At 61.3% G+C, this 12,785-nt stretch overlaps 1 protein-coding gene across 9 annotated transcripts in view; it reads left to right on the forward strand.

The window, feature by feature from the left end:
- The window catches only part of ABLIM3 (actin binding LIM protein family member 3), a 45,735-nt gene extending 34,311 nt beyond the window's left edge, over nucleotides 1-11,424 (forward strand). For 2 of the 9 annotated variants that reach the window (XM_030283908.4, XM_030283909.4), the window contains exons 9-20: nucleotides 155-226; nucleotides 570-725; nucleotides 1,451-1,480; nucleotides 1,887-2,016; nucleotides 3,414-3,512; nucleotides 4,803-4,853; nucleotides 6,019-6,138; nucleotides 6,382-6,446; nucleotides 6,760-6,907; nucleotides 7,692-7,721; nucleotides 8,103-8,161; nucleotides 8,888-8,984. In XM_030283908.4, the coding sequence (XP_030139768.2) occupies nucleotides 155-226; nucleotides 570-725; nucleotides 1,451-1,480; nucleotides 1,887-2,016; nucleotides 3,414-3,512; nucleotides 4,803-4,853; nucleotides 6,019-6,138; nucleotides 6,382-6,446; nucleotides 6,760-6,907; nucleotides 7,692-7,721; nucleotides 8,103-8,161; nucleotides 8,888-8,965 (1,038 nt within the window). In that variant the 3' untranslated portion in view covers nucleotides 8,966-8,984. Of the gene's footprint in view, nucleotides 1-154; nucleotides 227-569; nucleotides 726-1,450; nucleotides 1,481-1,886; nucleotides 2,017-3,413; nucleotides 3,513-3,903; nucleotides 3,987-4,802; nucleotides 4,854-6,003; nucleotides 6,139-6,381; nucleotides 6,447-6,759; nucleotides 6,908-7,691; nucleotides 7,722-8,102; nucleotides 8,162-8,887; nucleotides 8,985-9,527; nucleotides 9,536-10,054; nucleotides 10,136-11,170 lie in introns of those variants that run through there. The other 7 variants (XM_072935268.1, XR_012058107.1, XR_012058110.1 and 4 more) reach the window with 7 other exon arrangements.
- Nucleotides 11,425-12,785: the final 1,361 nt, after the last annotated feature.

Here is a 12,785-nt window from a genome sequence, read left to right on the forward strand (position 1 = left end):
CTTGAGCAGTAAGGTTCCTGAGGCTGCCCAGAGGACGATGTGTGGCCGTGGCTGAGGCTGTGACAGCCAAACCCAGCCCCAAAGCAGCAATCTGCCTGCTCAGGGCCCCCCCTCGCCCTGCTCTCACCTGCCCTCCCCCTTTGTGCCTCCACAGCACAGAAGGACGTCAGAAACCTCCATCTCCCCCCCTGGCTCCAGCATCGGCTCCCCAAACCGTGTCATCTGCGTAAGTGCAGCCCTGCCCCTGCCCAGGCAAGGCAGAGCTGCTCCCTGGTGGGACAAGCCCAGAATTTGGGGACAGCACACACCAATCCCCTTGTCCCAGCAGCACGCTGTGCCACCCGTGCCATGGCACAGCCCAGGGGCACTCGGGGGGCACAGCCCTGCCCTCCCAGCTCTCTGCCCTCCCACTGCTGCCTCTCAGGCCTGTCCTCTACCTGTCCCTGCTGCTGGGGTGGCAGTGGGCTCTGCCTGCCCTGTGCTGCTCCACTCTGTGCGCTCCAGCCTCCCTTCCCTCCTCTCCTCCTCTTCCTTTCCATCTCTCTGTCTCTGTCTCTCCCTCTCCCCAGGCTAAAGTGGATAATGAGATCCTTAATTACAAAGACCTGGCAGCTCTTCCCAAGATTAAAGCCATCTATGAAGTGCAGCGTCCCGACCTCATTTCCTACGAGCCCTATCACAGATACACGTCGGATGAGACGCTGGAGAGATATAGCTATGGGGAGGTACTGAGGCTGCAGGAGCCCTGCTGGGGCTGCCCCACGCTGGGCACGGCTGTGGGGGGCTGCTCCGTGCCAGGGGGAGCAGTGCAGGGGGGCAGGAGTGGGGCAGGACCTGCCTTTGTGATGGGGGTAAAGGTGACGCTGCTGTAGAGGCAGAGAGATCCCGGTGACCTCGGGGCTTGTGCAGGGACAGACAGAGGGTGTGAGAGGAGTGATGGGCAGGGAATGCACCCCTGACAGCCCTGAGCCTGGCCTGGGCAGACAACCCTGCACAGCACCCCTGGAGCACCCCTGGAGCAGCTCTGGAGCAGTGCTGGAGCAGCTCTGGGGCAGCTCTGGTGCAGCTCTGGAGCACCCCTGCAGCACCCCTGCAGCACCCCTGCAGCAGTGCAGCCCCTGCAGCACCCCTGGAGCAGTGCACCTCTCACACCCCCACATCACCCAAGGTTCTGCCCCAAGCCTGGGGTCCTGCAGCCCACTCGGGGTGGGGCAGGCAGTGTGGCCGTGGCCCTCTGTGCCTCCTCCTGTGCACAGAGGGCTCTGAGAGCTGCTGATTCCTCCTGGCCAGGGGCTCCCTGCCCAGTCCTGCCCCAGTTCAGCTCTGGTGTACCCCCAGTGTGACACAAACGAGCTGCTGTGGGACCCCAGTCTGTCACTGCTCCTCTTAACTGTGCGCTGTCTCTCTCTGTCTCTCTTTCCCTCCTCACTTTGCCTCCTGCTGCCTCCAGTCCCTGGGGACCCTCTCCCCATACTCACAGGTAACGTCCCTGTGGGCATTGGGGTCTGTCACCTGCTGCCACCTCGGGATGTCCCCTGGGCCGGGGGCTGCCCCAGGCTGTGGGAGGTGGGGAGGGGGCCTGGCCTGTCCCTCAGGCCCCCAGAGCAGGGTGAAAATTCTCCCTGCCAGAACAGCCCCAGGGCACAGCTTCTGCCCCAGCAGGGACGGGGAGTGGGTTCCAGGGAAGGGGACAACTCCAGGCACAAAAGCTCTGGCTGGACACCAATCCCAAACCCTGCCCTGGCAGGGGGAGGCAGGGCAGGTTGGGACCCTCCAGCCTCACAGGACACCGCCACTGCCCGGTGTCACACGCAGAGCACCCCCAGACAGGGACCCCCACCCGTGGGGCAGCTCTAACCCCACTCTCCACACCTTCCCCACCCCAGGACATCTACGAGAGCTTTGACACGCGGCAGAGGAGAGCCTCCAGCCCCGGCTACATCGACTCCCCCACCTACAGCCGCCAGGGCATGTCCCCCACCATCCCCAGGTCCCCCCACCATTTCTACCGCTCAGGTGAGCATTTGGGCTGCAAACTCAGCCAGCTGGAGAGAGGATCCCAAAAATGTCTCTGGGATTGCTGTGCTTCCTCAGCTGGTGAGCAGCAGGAGGCCTGGGGTGGCCCAGGGTGGCAGCAGTGCCCAGCTCTGCACATCCTCTGGCTCTGCACACCCTTGGGAGCAGCAAGGAGAGGCCAAGGGGAATTTGGGGCTCGGGCAGGATGGGGTGGGAGGCAGATTTGGCAGATTTGGGGCTTAGGCAGGACGGGGTGGGAGGCAGATTTGGCAGATTTGGGGCTCGGGCAGGACGGGGTGGGAGGCAGGTGACCTCCAGCTCTGGTGAAGACCCCTCAGCTGCGTTGGTGGCTCTGGCAGAGTGTTGGAATTTGTGGTATTGATGATTTTGAGATTGTAGAAAGTTTTTGTCTTTTTGATTTGTTGTTAAAGGAGAAGTTATAATTTCTTTGTGTTGGTTTTTTAGGTTGTTTATTTTGGCTTGTTTATAACATGTTTTGCTGCCCTGCTATAGGTTTGTCCTGCAGGGCAGTGTGTGGGGCTCTGCCCTTCAGTGGGATGTTATAAACATTATATATTAGAAACTACATGTGTTATATTTATAATAATGTGGTAATATTTATTATTTATGTTGAACAGTGTGTCTGTAGCTTAAACTAATAGAAAAATGTTAATACTACAGTGAAATATGGAGTGTATGAAGAAGGAGAAAAAGGATGAGACATACTTAATTTTTTCTATTTTCTTCTTTTGGACTTTTAATTTAGAATTTTAAAATTTTCCTTTTGCACCTGTGCCACACTTAATTATGACTTATATGAAATACTCAGAGCTTGTAATTCATCTTGTAAGATTGAAAACTCTTTTCCGTGGACAGAGATCAGAGGCAGTGCCTCTCGGGGGTCCGTATAAAAAAAATTCCTAACCCCCTACCAGAGTTTTAACCTTCTAAAACAGCAAATAAAATAAAATAAAATAAAATAAAATAAAATAAAATAAAATAAAATAAAATAAAATAAAATAAAATAATAAAATAATAAATTCTCACAGCAGGGGTGTGCAGGGCAGCGGGAGCTCCTTGCACACGCGTGTGCACACACAGCAGAGCGTGCCCGGGCTGTGTGTGCCGAACCCCGGAGCTGCTGGGGAAGGGTTGGGGCGCTCCGAGAGCCCCACTGCACCCCGGGGTGCTCCTCGCTGCCTGTGCAGCACGCTCGGCTTGGCTGGCAGCACCGGGAGATGCGGGAAATGTCCCGCAGCATGTCCCCCATCACCCCGCTGGCCCACGGGTGGCCCCCGCTGCTCTAACAGCGCTGGCATTGATTTAACACGCGTTTTTTCTGCCTCTCGTTCTTCCCTGTCGCTCGCTCACGGCTGCTTCTGCTCGGCCCCGCGCAGGCACCGAGAGCGGGCGCAGCTCGCCCTACTATAGCCAGTTAGATGTGAGGTCCTCCACTCCAACCTCATACCAAGCGCCCAAGCATTTCCACATCCCAGGTAGGCTCCGGAGCGCCCCACGGCCACCCGGGGAGCGCCGTGTCCGTGGCATGCCCGCATGTCCCCGCTGTGTCGCATGTATCGCCTGCCCGGAGCCAGCTGGCAGCAGGACCGACCCCTGCTAGAGGCCATCCATAAACAGGACCTACGGCTTGAGCCGCCCTCTTCCTCCTCCTCCTCCTCCTCCTTCCCTCCCCGTCACCACCCAGAGGTCCCAGAGCCGCTCGATGCTCGCAGCATCCCTCATCTTCCTCCTCCCTGTCCTTCCCCGCACTCCCCGCCCCAGATGAGTGTCCCGCTGAGAGCCTGTCCCCCTGTCCCCAGATCAGCGCGTCTGCCAGAGGCGTTTGCACACCCTCCGCTACAGCTGATTATTTTATACTCCCCCTAGGGCCCGCCGCTCCCTCCCCCCAGACTCTCCTGGGCTTGCCAGATGCCTGCTCCCCTTCTGCAGGGATTGCAGGGGGCCACCAGGTAAGGGCCACCCCACCCGCTGCCCGCCACGCAGAGCCCACGGGCACGGGACGGAGCGGGCAGGAAGGGACAGCGGGTTGGGAGCAGGCAGAGTGCCCACCGCCCCTCTGCGGGGGCAGAACCCCTCACCAGCTGCTGGCAGAGCCCAGCTCGGCTGTTGGCATCTCCCCAAAGCCTGGCACCCTCCGCAAGGGTGATGCCCTGAGGACACGCAGAGGGTCCCCCAGCGCCCATCCCATCCCTGCCCACCCCTGCCCATCCCTCCCGCTGCCGCTCGGTGTTTATGGATGGCCCCGTCCCTGCTCCAGCTCGCTTTCCTCCCGACTTGCTCTTTTCTCTCTCTGCTGCCCAAAGAGGCTTTGGCTGATGCTGGTTCGCCCCAGGGAGCTCGCCGGGGGTGCCTGGCACCCCAAAAAGGCGCCGCGGGTGCCTGGCTGTGCAGGTTGTGCCCGCTGCAGCCCGTGGTGCAGGCTGTGCCCGCTGCCAGCCGTGCTGCAGGCTGTGCCCATTGCTGCCCGTGGTGCAGGCTGTGCCCTCTGCCAGCCCTGCTGCAGGCTGTGCCCGCTGCCAGCCCTGCTGCAGGCTGTGCCCGCTGCAGCCCGTGGTGCATGCTGTCGCTGGGCGCCCGCTGCATGTCCTGCCACGCCGGAACCTGCCCTGCCCTCCCCGGGCACCCCAGGGTGCGGAGCTGCCTCTGTGATGGGAGCGTGGCGTGGTGGCTCCGGCAGGACCCGTGTCCTGGGCGCTCTCAGCCCGCCCGCACTCACCTCCCTCTCCCTCTTCTTTCTCCCTTTTCTCCCTCTCTCCTCCCACCAGCTGCTGGCGAGAGCAACATCTACAGGAAGCCGCCCATCTACAAGCGGCACGGTAGGGTCTGGGTGTCCCTGTCCCCCTGGCACCCAGGGAGGGGACCCTGTGCTCAGGGGCTGGCGGGCAGCAGGGTTTGGGTGCTGGGATGCTCTGCTGGGGCAGCAGAGAGGGGGACAGCTGGGGCTGCGACTTTGGGCCACCTCCCTGTTGTGAGGGACGCAGCAAAGACTGCCAGTGGCACCAGGGGTGGCTGTGGGAGGGGGAGCGAGGCTTTGGTGGGATAAGGGAGTCAGAGCAGCCTCAGAAACGGGATGGAAAAAGCAATTTACAGTTTCACATGCAGCCCTGGAGGAAAAATCCCAGCCCATCCTGGGTGGCTGTTCCAGCATGAAATGGACCTGGGGGTGTTGCAGGTTGGGGAGGGGTTTTGGTGGCCCTCAGTGCTTGGTGGCCTCAGTGCTTGGTGGCCTCAGTGCTTGGTGGCTCTCAGTGGGGCTGGCTTGCTCTGTCCCCGCTCCCAGAGGGACAGCAGCTCCCCTGAGCAGTAACTGGGTCTCCTCTCTCTTTTTCCCGGCTCTCCCCTCCCTCCTGTCCAATTCCCACGCCCGCTGCTGCTCCTGCTGCTGTAAGTACCTGCTGGGTCCCCTGTGCCTGCCGGAGGTGTGGGATGGCTCTGCCACCTCCTGTCCCTGGTGCTCCTTCCCCTGTCACTCTCCTGGCCTCTGGTGCACAGAACTCAGCCCTGGGCTCCCCTCCTGTCCCCAGCCTGAGCACCCTGTGTGTCCCTGCCAGGACCAAGCCCTGCCAGAACCCCTCTGCTGCCACCTTTCCCTGGCAGAACCCAGAGAGCCCCGTCCCTGCTGGCTCTGAACCTTCCTCCATCCCCGGTGTCACCTCCTGGGGACAGCACAGCACGGGTGGCACTGGTGGCACTGGGATGGGCACACTGCAGGTGCCAGCACTTGTGGTGCCGTGGGCTCTCAGCCATTTGGGTCCCTGCCCAGCCACATCAGTGACATCCCCTGCTTGTCACTGTCCCCACTGCCTGCGCAGCACCCTTGAGGAGGTGACAAACCCATCATTGCCAGCTCTGCTCCGTGCTGGCCCAGCCACAAACCCCTGGCAGTCCTGGGAGGGAAGGGGCTGTGCCTTGCTTTGGGGTGGGTCTCTGCAGATCCTCACTTGGCTCTGCCCACTCCTTTTGCAGACAACCCCTGTGCAGCCACGAAAAGCAAAACCAGCGAGGACATCGCACAGTCATCCAAGTACAGCCCTGCCTACTCCCCAGACCCCTACTACCACTCCGAGTCGGAATACTGGTCCTTCCAAGGCTCTCCCAAAGGTAACAAATTCCCCTTGGCCTGGCAGAAAGGGAAACCCATTCCTGCTCCACCTTTGCTGGGAGGAAACCCTGGTTTCACTTGGGTCTGGACACAAAAGTGGGGTTGGGCCAAGATACCTGCCAAGGTGACCCCAAAACCCAAGGAGTGTCTGGGAGCCAGCTGTCCCCATGCAGTTGGGGACTGCCTCCCCCCTGCCTGTTCCCACTTTTGTCCCCATCTGACCCTGAGGTGTCTCCCTGCAGCTCCCCGGGCCCGGAGGTTCTCGTCAGGTGGCGAGGAGGATGGGTACGACCGGGGCATGCACAAGGTGAGTGCCAGCCCTGCTGGGCACAGCCAGCACCAAACTTGGCTCCGGGGACAAGGCTCAGCCCAGCTCTGCCACCCGAGAAGGTGCCACCACCATCTCTGCTGCCCTCGGCCATCTGTCCCCTCCTGGCCAGCCCCAGCAGGGGCTCTGAAGGAGGGGGACAGCATCCCCCTGCCGAGGCCCCCCCAGCCCAGCTCCTCACCCTCAGGAGCTGCCCAGCCCGTGCCAGGGGATGCTGTGCCCTTCTGCGGTGTGCCAGAGAGGGCTGGGCAGGGACAGGAAAAGTGCAAGGTGGCTTTTTTCCCCCTGCCAGATCCAGAGTGGCATCGGGAGGCTGATCCTGAGGGAGGAGATGAAGGCTCGATCCAACTCCTATGCAGACCCCTGGACCCCCCCTCGCAGCTCGGCCAGCAGCAGGGAGGCCCTGCACACAGCGGGCTACGAGGGCTCCCTCAATGGCTGTAAGGCTGTCCCTCTGTCCTTCTGTCCCTCTGTCCCTCTGTCCCTCTGTCCTTCTGTCCCTCTGTCCTTCTGTCCCTCTGTCCCTCTGTCCCTCTGTCCTTCTGTCCCTCTGTCCCTCTGTCCCACCCGGCACAGCCCCTCGGGAGGTCTGTGGGGTGGAGAGGGTGGAATGGGAGGAGGAAAGGGCTGATGAGAGGTGCTGGGCATGGAGCTGGGCTTGGGAGGGGTTTTTCCTCTCTGCAGGGCTCCATCCGTGCCCTGTGGCCCAGCTGGGAGGGGGGACTGCCCACTGGTGTCCGGGCAGGTGGAATGGCTGCAGGATCCCTCGGGGATGTGGCAGCACAGCCATGCCCAGCTGCTGGCACCCGCTTTGGGCTGGCACCTGCTTTGGGTGGCACCTCTGGGACATCCTGCCCCCACCCAGGGCTGCCTTGCCTATCCTGCTCTTCTCACAGAGCCCCCGGGGCACCCAGCCCTGCCCTGGGGGGTTCGGGGGGCACTTCAGAGCCTGGCAGCACAGATGGCACTGCCCATTCCACGTCTCCTTCCTCACCCCGACGGAGCTGGATGGGGATGCTCAGGGAGCCCTGTGGGGTCCTGGAAGCCCCAAGGAGGATCTGTGGGGCTGGGGATGCTCAGGGAGCCCTGCGGGGTCCTGGAAGCCCCAAGGAGGATCTGTGGGGCTGGGGATGCTCAGGGAGCCCCAAGGAGGATCCATGGGGCTGGGGATGGGCAGTTGTACGTGGCACAGGGTGCTCAGCCCTCCCTCTGCTCTCCTTGCAGCTCCCCGAACCCATTACCTGGCCGACAGCGGTGAGTCCTGAGCCGAGCCCCCCAGAGCTGGGGGCAGAGCTGGAGGAGGTGCTGGCAGCAGGGAGGGGAGCAGGGAAGCCAAGAAGGAGCCCTTGAAAGCCTGGGCTGGGATAGAGCCAAAGCAGGGCAGAGGGGATGAGCTGGGGGAACTGGGAGAGGAGAAGGTGCTGCTCTGTAGGGTGAGGTGGGAGGGTGGCCACGGGAAAGGGATTTTGGGGTGAGGAGTGTCAGCACGGGAGGAAGGCAGGCTGGAAACGAGCTGGAGCTGGAAGGAGACAGAGCTGGGGGCACAGAGGCAGAGGGTGGCCCCGTGGGGGCTGGCCTGGGGTGTGAGGCCCATTCCTGCTTTTTCTCTGATGGCCCTCGGTGGCTTCTTTGCAGATCCCCTCATTTCTAAGTCGGCCTCGCTTCCTGCCTACAGGAGGAATGGGCTGCACAGGGTGAGTGCCTCCTGCTGCTGCCAGGAGTTCCCCAATCTCCCAGGAGTTCCCCAATTTCCCAGGAGTTCCCCAATTTCCCAGGCATTCCCAATCTCCCAGGAGTTCCCCAATCCCCCAGGCATTCCCCAATCTCCCAGGCATTCCCCAATCTCCCAGGAGTTCCCCAATTTCCCAGGCATTCCCAATCTCCCAGGAGTTCCCCAATCTCCCAGGCATTCCCAATCTCCCAGGAGTTCCCCAATCCCCCAGGCATTCCCCAATCTTCCAGGCATTCCCAATTTCCCAGGCATTCCCCAATCTCCCAGGCATTCCCAATCTCCCAGGCATTTCCATTCTCCCCAGCTCCTCCAAGCCCCCAGCGCTCCCTTTCCATCATGAAACGTCCTGTTCCCCCTCCTCTGCATCCCTGCTGTCACTGCTGCCCTGTGCCAATCCCAAAATGATTATTAGCATGATTAATCATTATTTATTGGGGTCCAAAGTGCCCTGTCCTGACAATTTCCAGAGGGACGCTGGTGATGCTTTCCAGCAGAAGAGCTTTGTTTTATATCCTGGGGATTGTTTGAGATCAGGAGTTCGCTTGGCACTTCACCCCCCCGTGCCTGGCTTTCCCTGCTGGCGGGTGGGGACGGCGGTGTCCCCCCTGGGGACGCGGGAGGTGCCACCGTGGGTGTCTGGAGGAGGGGGACAGCCCCTCTGAGTGTCCCCATCTCCATCCCTCCGCAGCCCCCCAGCGCCGAGCTCTTCCACTACGACAGCACCAACGCCGTCAACTGGGGCGTGCGAGGTGAGGGTGGCACCTGAGGGCACCGGGGACAGGCTGGGGACAGGCAGGGGACAGGCTGTGGGGACAGGCTGGGGACAGGTTGTGGGGCTGTGGGGACATGCTGGGGACAGGCTGGGGACAGGCTGGGGACATGCTGTGGGGACACACTGTAGGGACAATGCTGTGGGGACACACTGTAGGGACAATGATGTGGGGACATGCTGAGGGGACATACTGTGGGGCTGTGGGGACATGCTGGGGACAGGCTGGGGGGACAGGCTGTGAGGCTCCAGGGGACATGCTGGGGACATGCTATGGGGCTGTGGGGGATACGCTGTGGGGCTGTGGGGACACACTGTGGGGCTGTGGGGACACGCTGTGGGGACACGCTGTGGGGACACACTGGGGATGAGGGGACACACTGTGGGGCCGTGGGGACAATGCTGTGGGGATGTAGGGGACACACTGTGGGGTTGTAGGGGACACGCTGTGGGCTGCCAGCCCCCGCAGGCAGCTCTGAGGGGGCTGCAGGCAGATGGGGGGACACAGGCCGTGGTGGCAGCTCCTGTGGTGACATGTCCCCTTCTGCTCTCCCCACAGAGTACAAGGTAAGAGCCTCCCGCTGCCAGGAGCGGCCGCCAGCGCCAGGGACGTGTCTGTGTCCGTGTGCCCCACGCTCCCTGAGGGGAACTGTGCCCTCGGCCTCTCCTCTCCTCCATCCTCCACCTGCCAGCCCCGTGCCAGGGCCGTGTCCGTGTGCCCCGCGCTCCCTGAGGGGAACTGTGCCCTCGGCCTCTCCTCTCCTCCATCCTTGGCCTGCCAGCCCCGTGCCATGGCCGTGTCACTCCCTCCTGCCAGGCCCCCGGGGCTGGGGCAGAAATGTCCCCTGGCTGAGGAGCAGAGCAGCGGGGCTGTGCTGCTGGTGTCCCCCTCACACTCGCGCCTGGGCCACTCCTGCTTTCGCAGACTGAGCAGCTGAACCTCCATGGTGGATCAGGGTCACCCTGAGAGCAGTTCCCACCTCTCCTTGTCCCAGCTGTGCCACCCAAACCCTGCTCGATGCAGCAGGAGGCCTTGCCCTCAGTGCCAAGCGTGCCCCACGCGTCCCTGTCCCTGTCCCCGTGCAGATTTACCCCTACGAGCTGCTCCTGGTGAAGACGAGGGGGAGGAACCAGCTGCCCAAAGACGTGGACAGGACTCGGTTGGAGGTGAGAAGAGCCTTTTTCACTGGGGACAATCAGGGCACAGAGGGAGCCGATCTCTCGGGGTGGCCCTGGCACACGGTGGCCGTGTGAGGAGCATCTCCACATCTGCTCAGGGGCACACGGATGCCAGGGCACTGTCCCAGCTGCTCCCCTGGGGCAGGGGCAGGAGGGAGGCAGGTGGGGGACATCCCCGCAGTGTGTCCCCACATCCCCACAGTGTGTCCCCTACATCCCCACAGCGTGTCCCCACAGCCCCACAGTGTGTCCCCACAGCCCCACAGCGTGTCCCCACAGTGTGTCCCCACAGCATGTCCCCAGGCTTCTGAGGGAGCAGTGCTGGGGCTCGTGTCACCCCATCGTCCCAGTGGGCAAGGGGTGCCCTCATGTCAGAATCTGTGGTATTGATGATCCCGAGATTGTAGAAAGTCTCTGTCTGTCAGCCCCACAGCCAAAGAAGAAGCCATAATTCGTCTGTGCTGGTTTCAAGGTTGTTTATTCTGTTTATCTCTCACATGTTCTGCTGCCCTGCCACAGCTCTGTCCTGCAGGGCAGCGTGTGGGGCTCTGCCCTCAGTGGGATGGTACAAACATTAAATACCAGAAACTACCTGTGCTGGATTTACAATAACGTGCCAATATCTGTCACCTACGTTGGACAGTGTGTCCCCAGCCTGAACCAACAGAAAAATGCCAACACCACAGTGAAACATGGAGGGCATGAAGAAGGAGAAAAAGGACAAGGCACACCCAATTTCCTCCATCTTGTCCCCTTTGGACCCCTCATCTAGAATCCTAAAATTTTACTTTTGCACCCGTGTCACACTTAATTATTACTGATATCAAACACTCAGAGCTGGTAATTGATCCTGTAAGATTGAAAACTCTTTTCCATGGACAGAGATCACAGCCAGTGTCTCTGGGGGCTCTGTCCAGGGGGGTTCCTGACCCCTGCCAGGGTCCCAGGGCAGCCAGAGGGAAGCTCTGGATTCCCACTCCCTCAGCCCTCCTGGAAGGTGCCCAGCCTCCCGTTTCTCCCCAGAGACACCTGTCCCAGGAGGAATTCTACCAGATCTTCGGGATGACCATGGCCGAGTTCGACCGCCTGGCGCTGTGGAAGAGGAACGAGCTGAAGAAGCAGGCCCGGCTGTTCTAAGCGCAGTGCACTATAAATATATACATACCTATAAATATATACATAGAGAGATCTCTATATGGCAGCTCTGTATGATTCTCGGGGCTGTACGGGCCACAGGGGCCCTCCCTGCACCCCTAAGAGTGAATTGGAGTCTTGCAGATCGTTTGGTGCTCTGTGTTTCCTTTCATTTCCAGCCTGATTTCTCTATCGACCCCTGGGTTGTGCCCACACTTGGTGTCTGTCACTGCTGCCCCTCAGGGACACCAGGGGAGATTTTCCTGCTGCAGCCACGGTGCTGGGGCTGGCAGAGAGCAGGATTTGGGATGGGGGCTGCACTGGGGTGTCCCATCCCCTTCTGCTCAGCTGGGCTGTTCCTCTATCTTGCAGGAATAGCTAATTTCAAAAATTACTTGAAGAAGAAGCCACAGCTGGCCTCAACGTGCACAAATGAATATTTTTCCAGGATCATGGACTCATAGAGGACAGGGAGGGGATTTTGGGGAGGGGGCAGTGAGGAGTGCGGGCTCAGGAGGACAAGGAGGGGATTTTGGGGAGTTTTTGGGGAGGGGCAGTGAGGAGTGCAGGCTCAGGAGGACAGGGAGGGGATTTTGGGGAGGGGAAATGAGGAGTGCGGGCTTAGGAGGACAGGGAGGGGATTTTGGGGAGTGGGCAGTGAGGAGTGCGGGCTCAGGAGGACAGGGAGGGGATTTTGGGGAGGGGAAATGAGGAGTGCGGGCTTAGGAGGACAGGGAGGGGATTTTGGGGAGTGGGCAGTGAGGAGTGCGGGCTCAGGAGGACAGGGAGGGGATTTTGGGGAGGGGAAGGGGACAGTGAGGAGTGCAGGCTCAGGAGGACAGGGAGGGGATTTTGGGGAGGGGAAACAAGGAGTGCGGGCTCAGGAGGACAGGGAGGGGATTTTGGGGAGGGGGCAGCGAGGACTGCGGGCTCAGGAGGACAGGGAGGGGATTTTGGGGAGGGGGCAGCGAGGACTGCGGGCTCAGGAGGACAGGGAGGGGATTTTGGGGAGGGGAAACAAGGAGTGCGGGCTCAGGAGGACAGGGAGGGGATTTTGGGGAGGGGGCGCGAGGAGTGCGGCTCAGGAGGACAGGGAGGGGATTTTGGGGAGGGGAAGGGGGCAGTGAGGAGTGCGGGCTCAGGAGGACAGGGAGGGGATTTTGGGGAGTGGGCAGTGAGGCGTGCGGGCTCAGGAGGACAGAGAGGAGATTTTGGGGAGGGGAAGGGGGCAGTGAGGAGTGCGGGCTCAGGAGGACAGGGAGGGGATTTTGGGGAGGGGATTTTGGGGAGGGGAAGGGGGCAGTGAGGAGTGCGGGCTCAGGAGGACAGGGAGGGGATTTTGGGGAGGGGATTTTGGGGAGGGGGCAGCGAGGAGTGCGGGCTCAGGAGGAGACATCCATGCTGCGGGCTGTGGGAATTCGGGATTTTCCCCCTAAAGCGAAGCTGCCCAACCTTGTGTCGGGGTGGAGGTGGCTGACTCAAGAGCCGCACCCTTCCCATGGGG

The sequence above is a fragment of the Taeniopygia guttata genome, chromosome 13, assembly GCF_048771995.1.
Source record: "Taeniopygia guttata chromosome 13, bTaeGut7.mat, whole genome shotgun sequence".
Lineage (NCBI taxonomy): Eukaryota > Metazoa > Chordata > Aves > Passeriformes > Estrildidae > Taeniopygia > Taeniopygia guttata.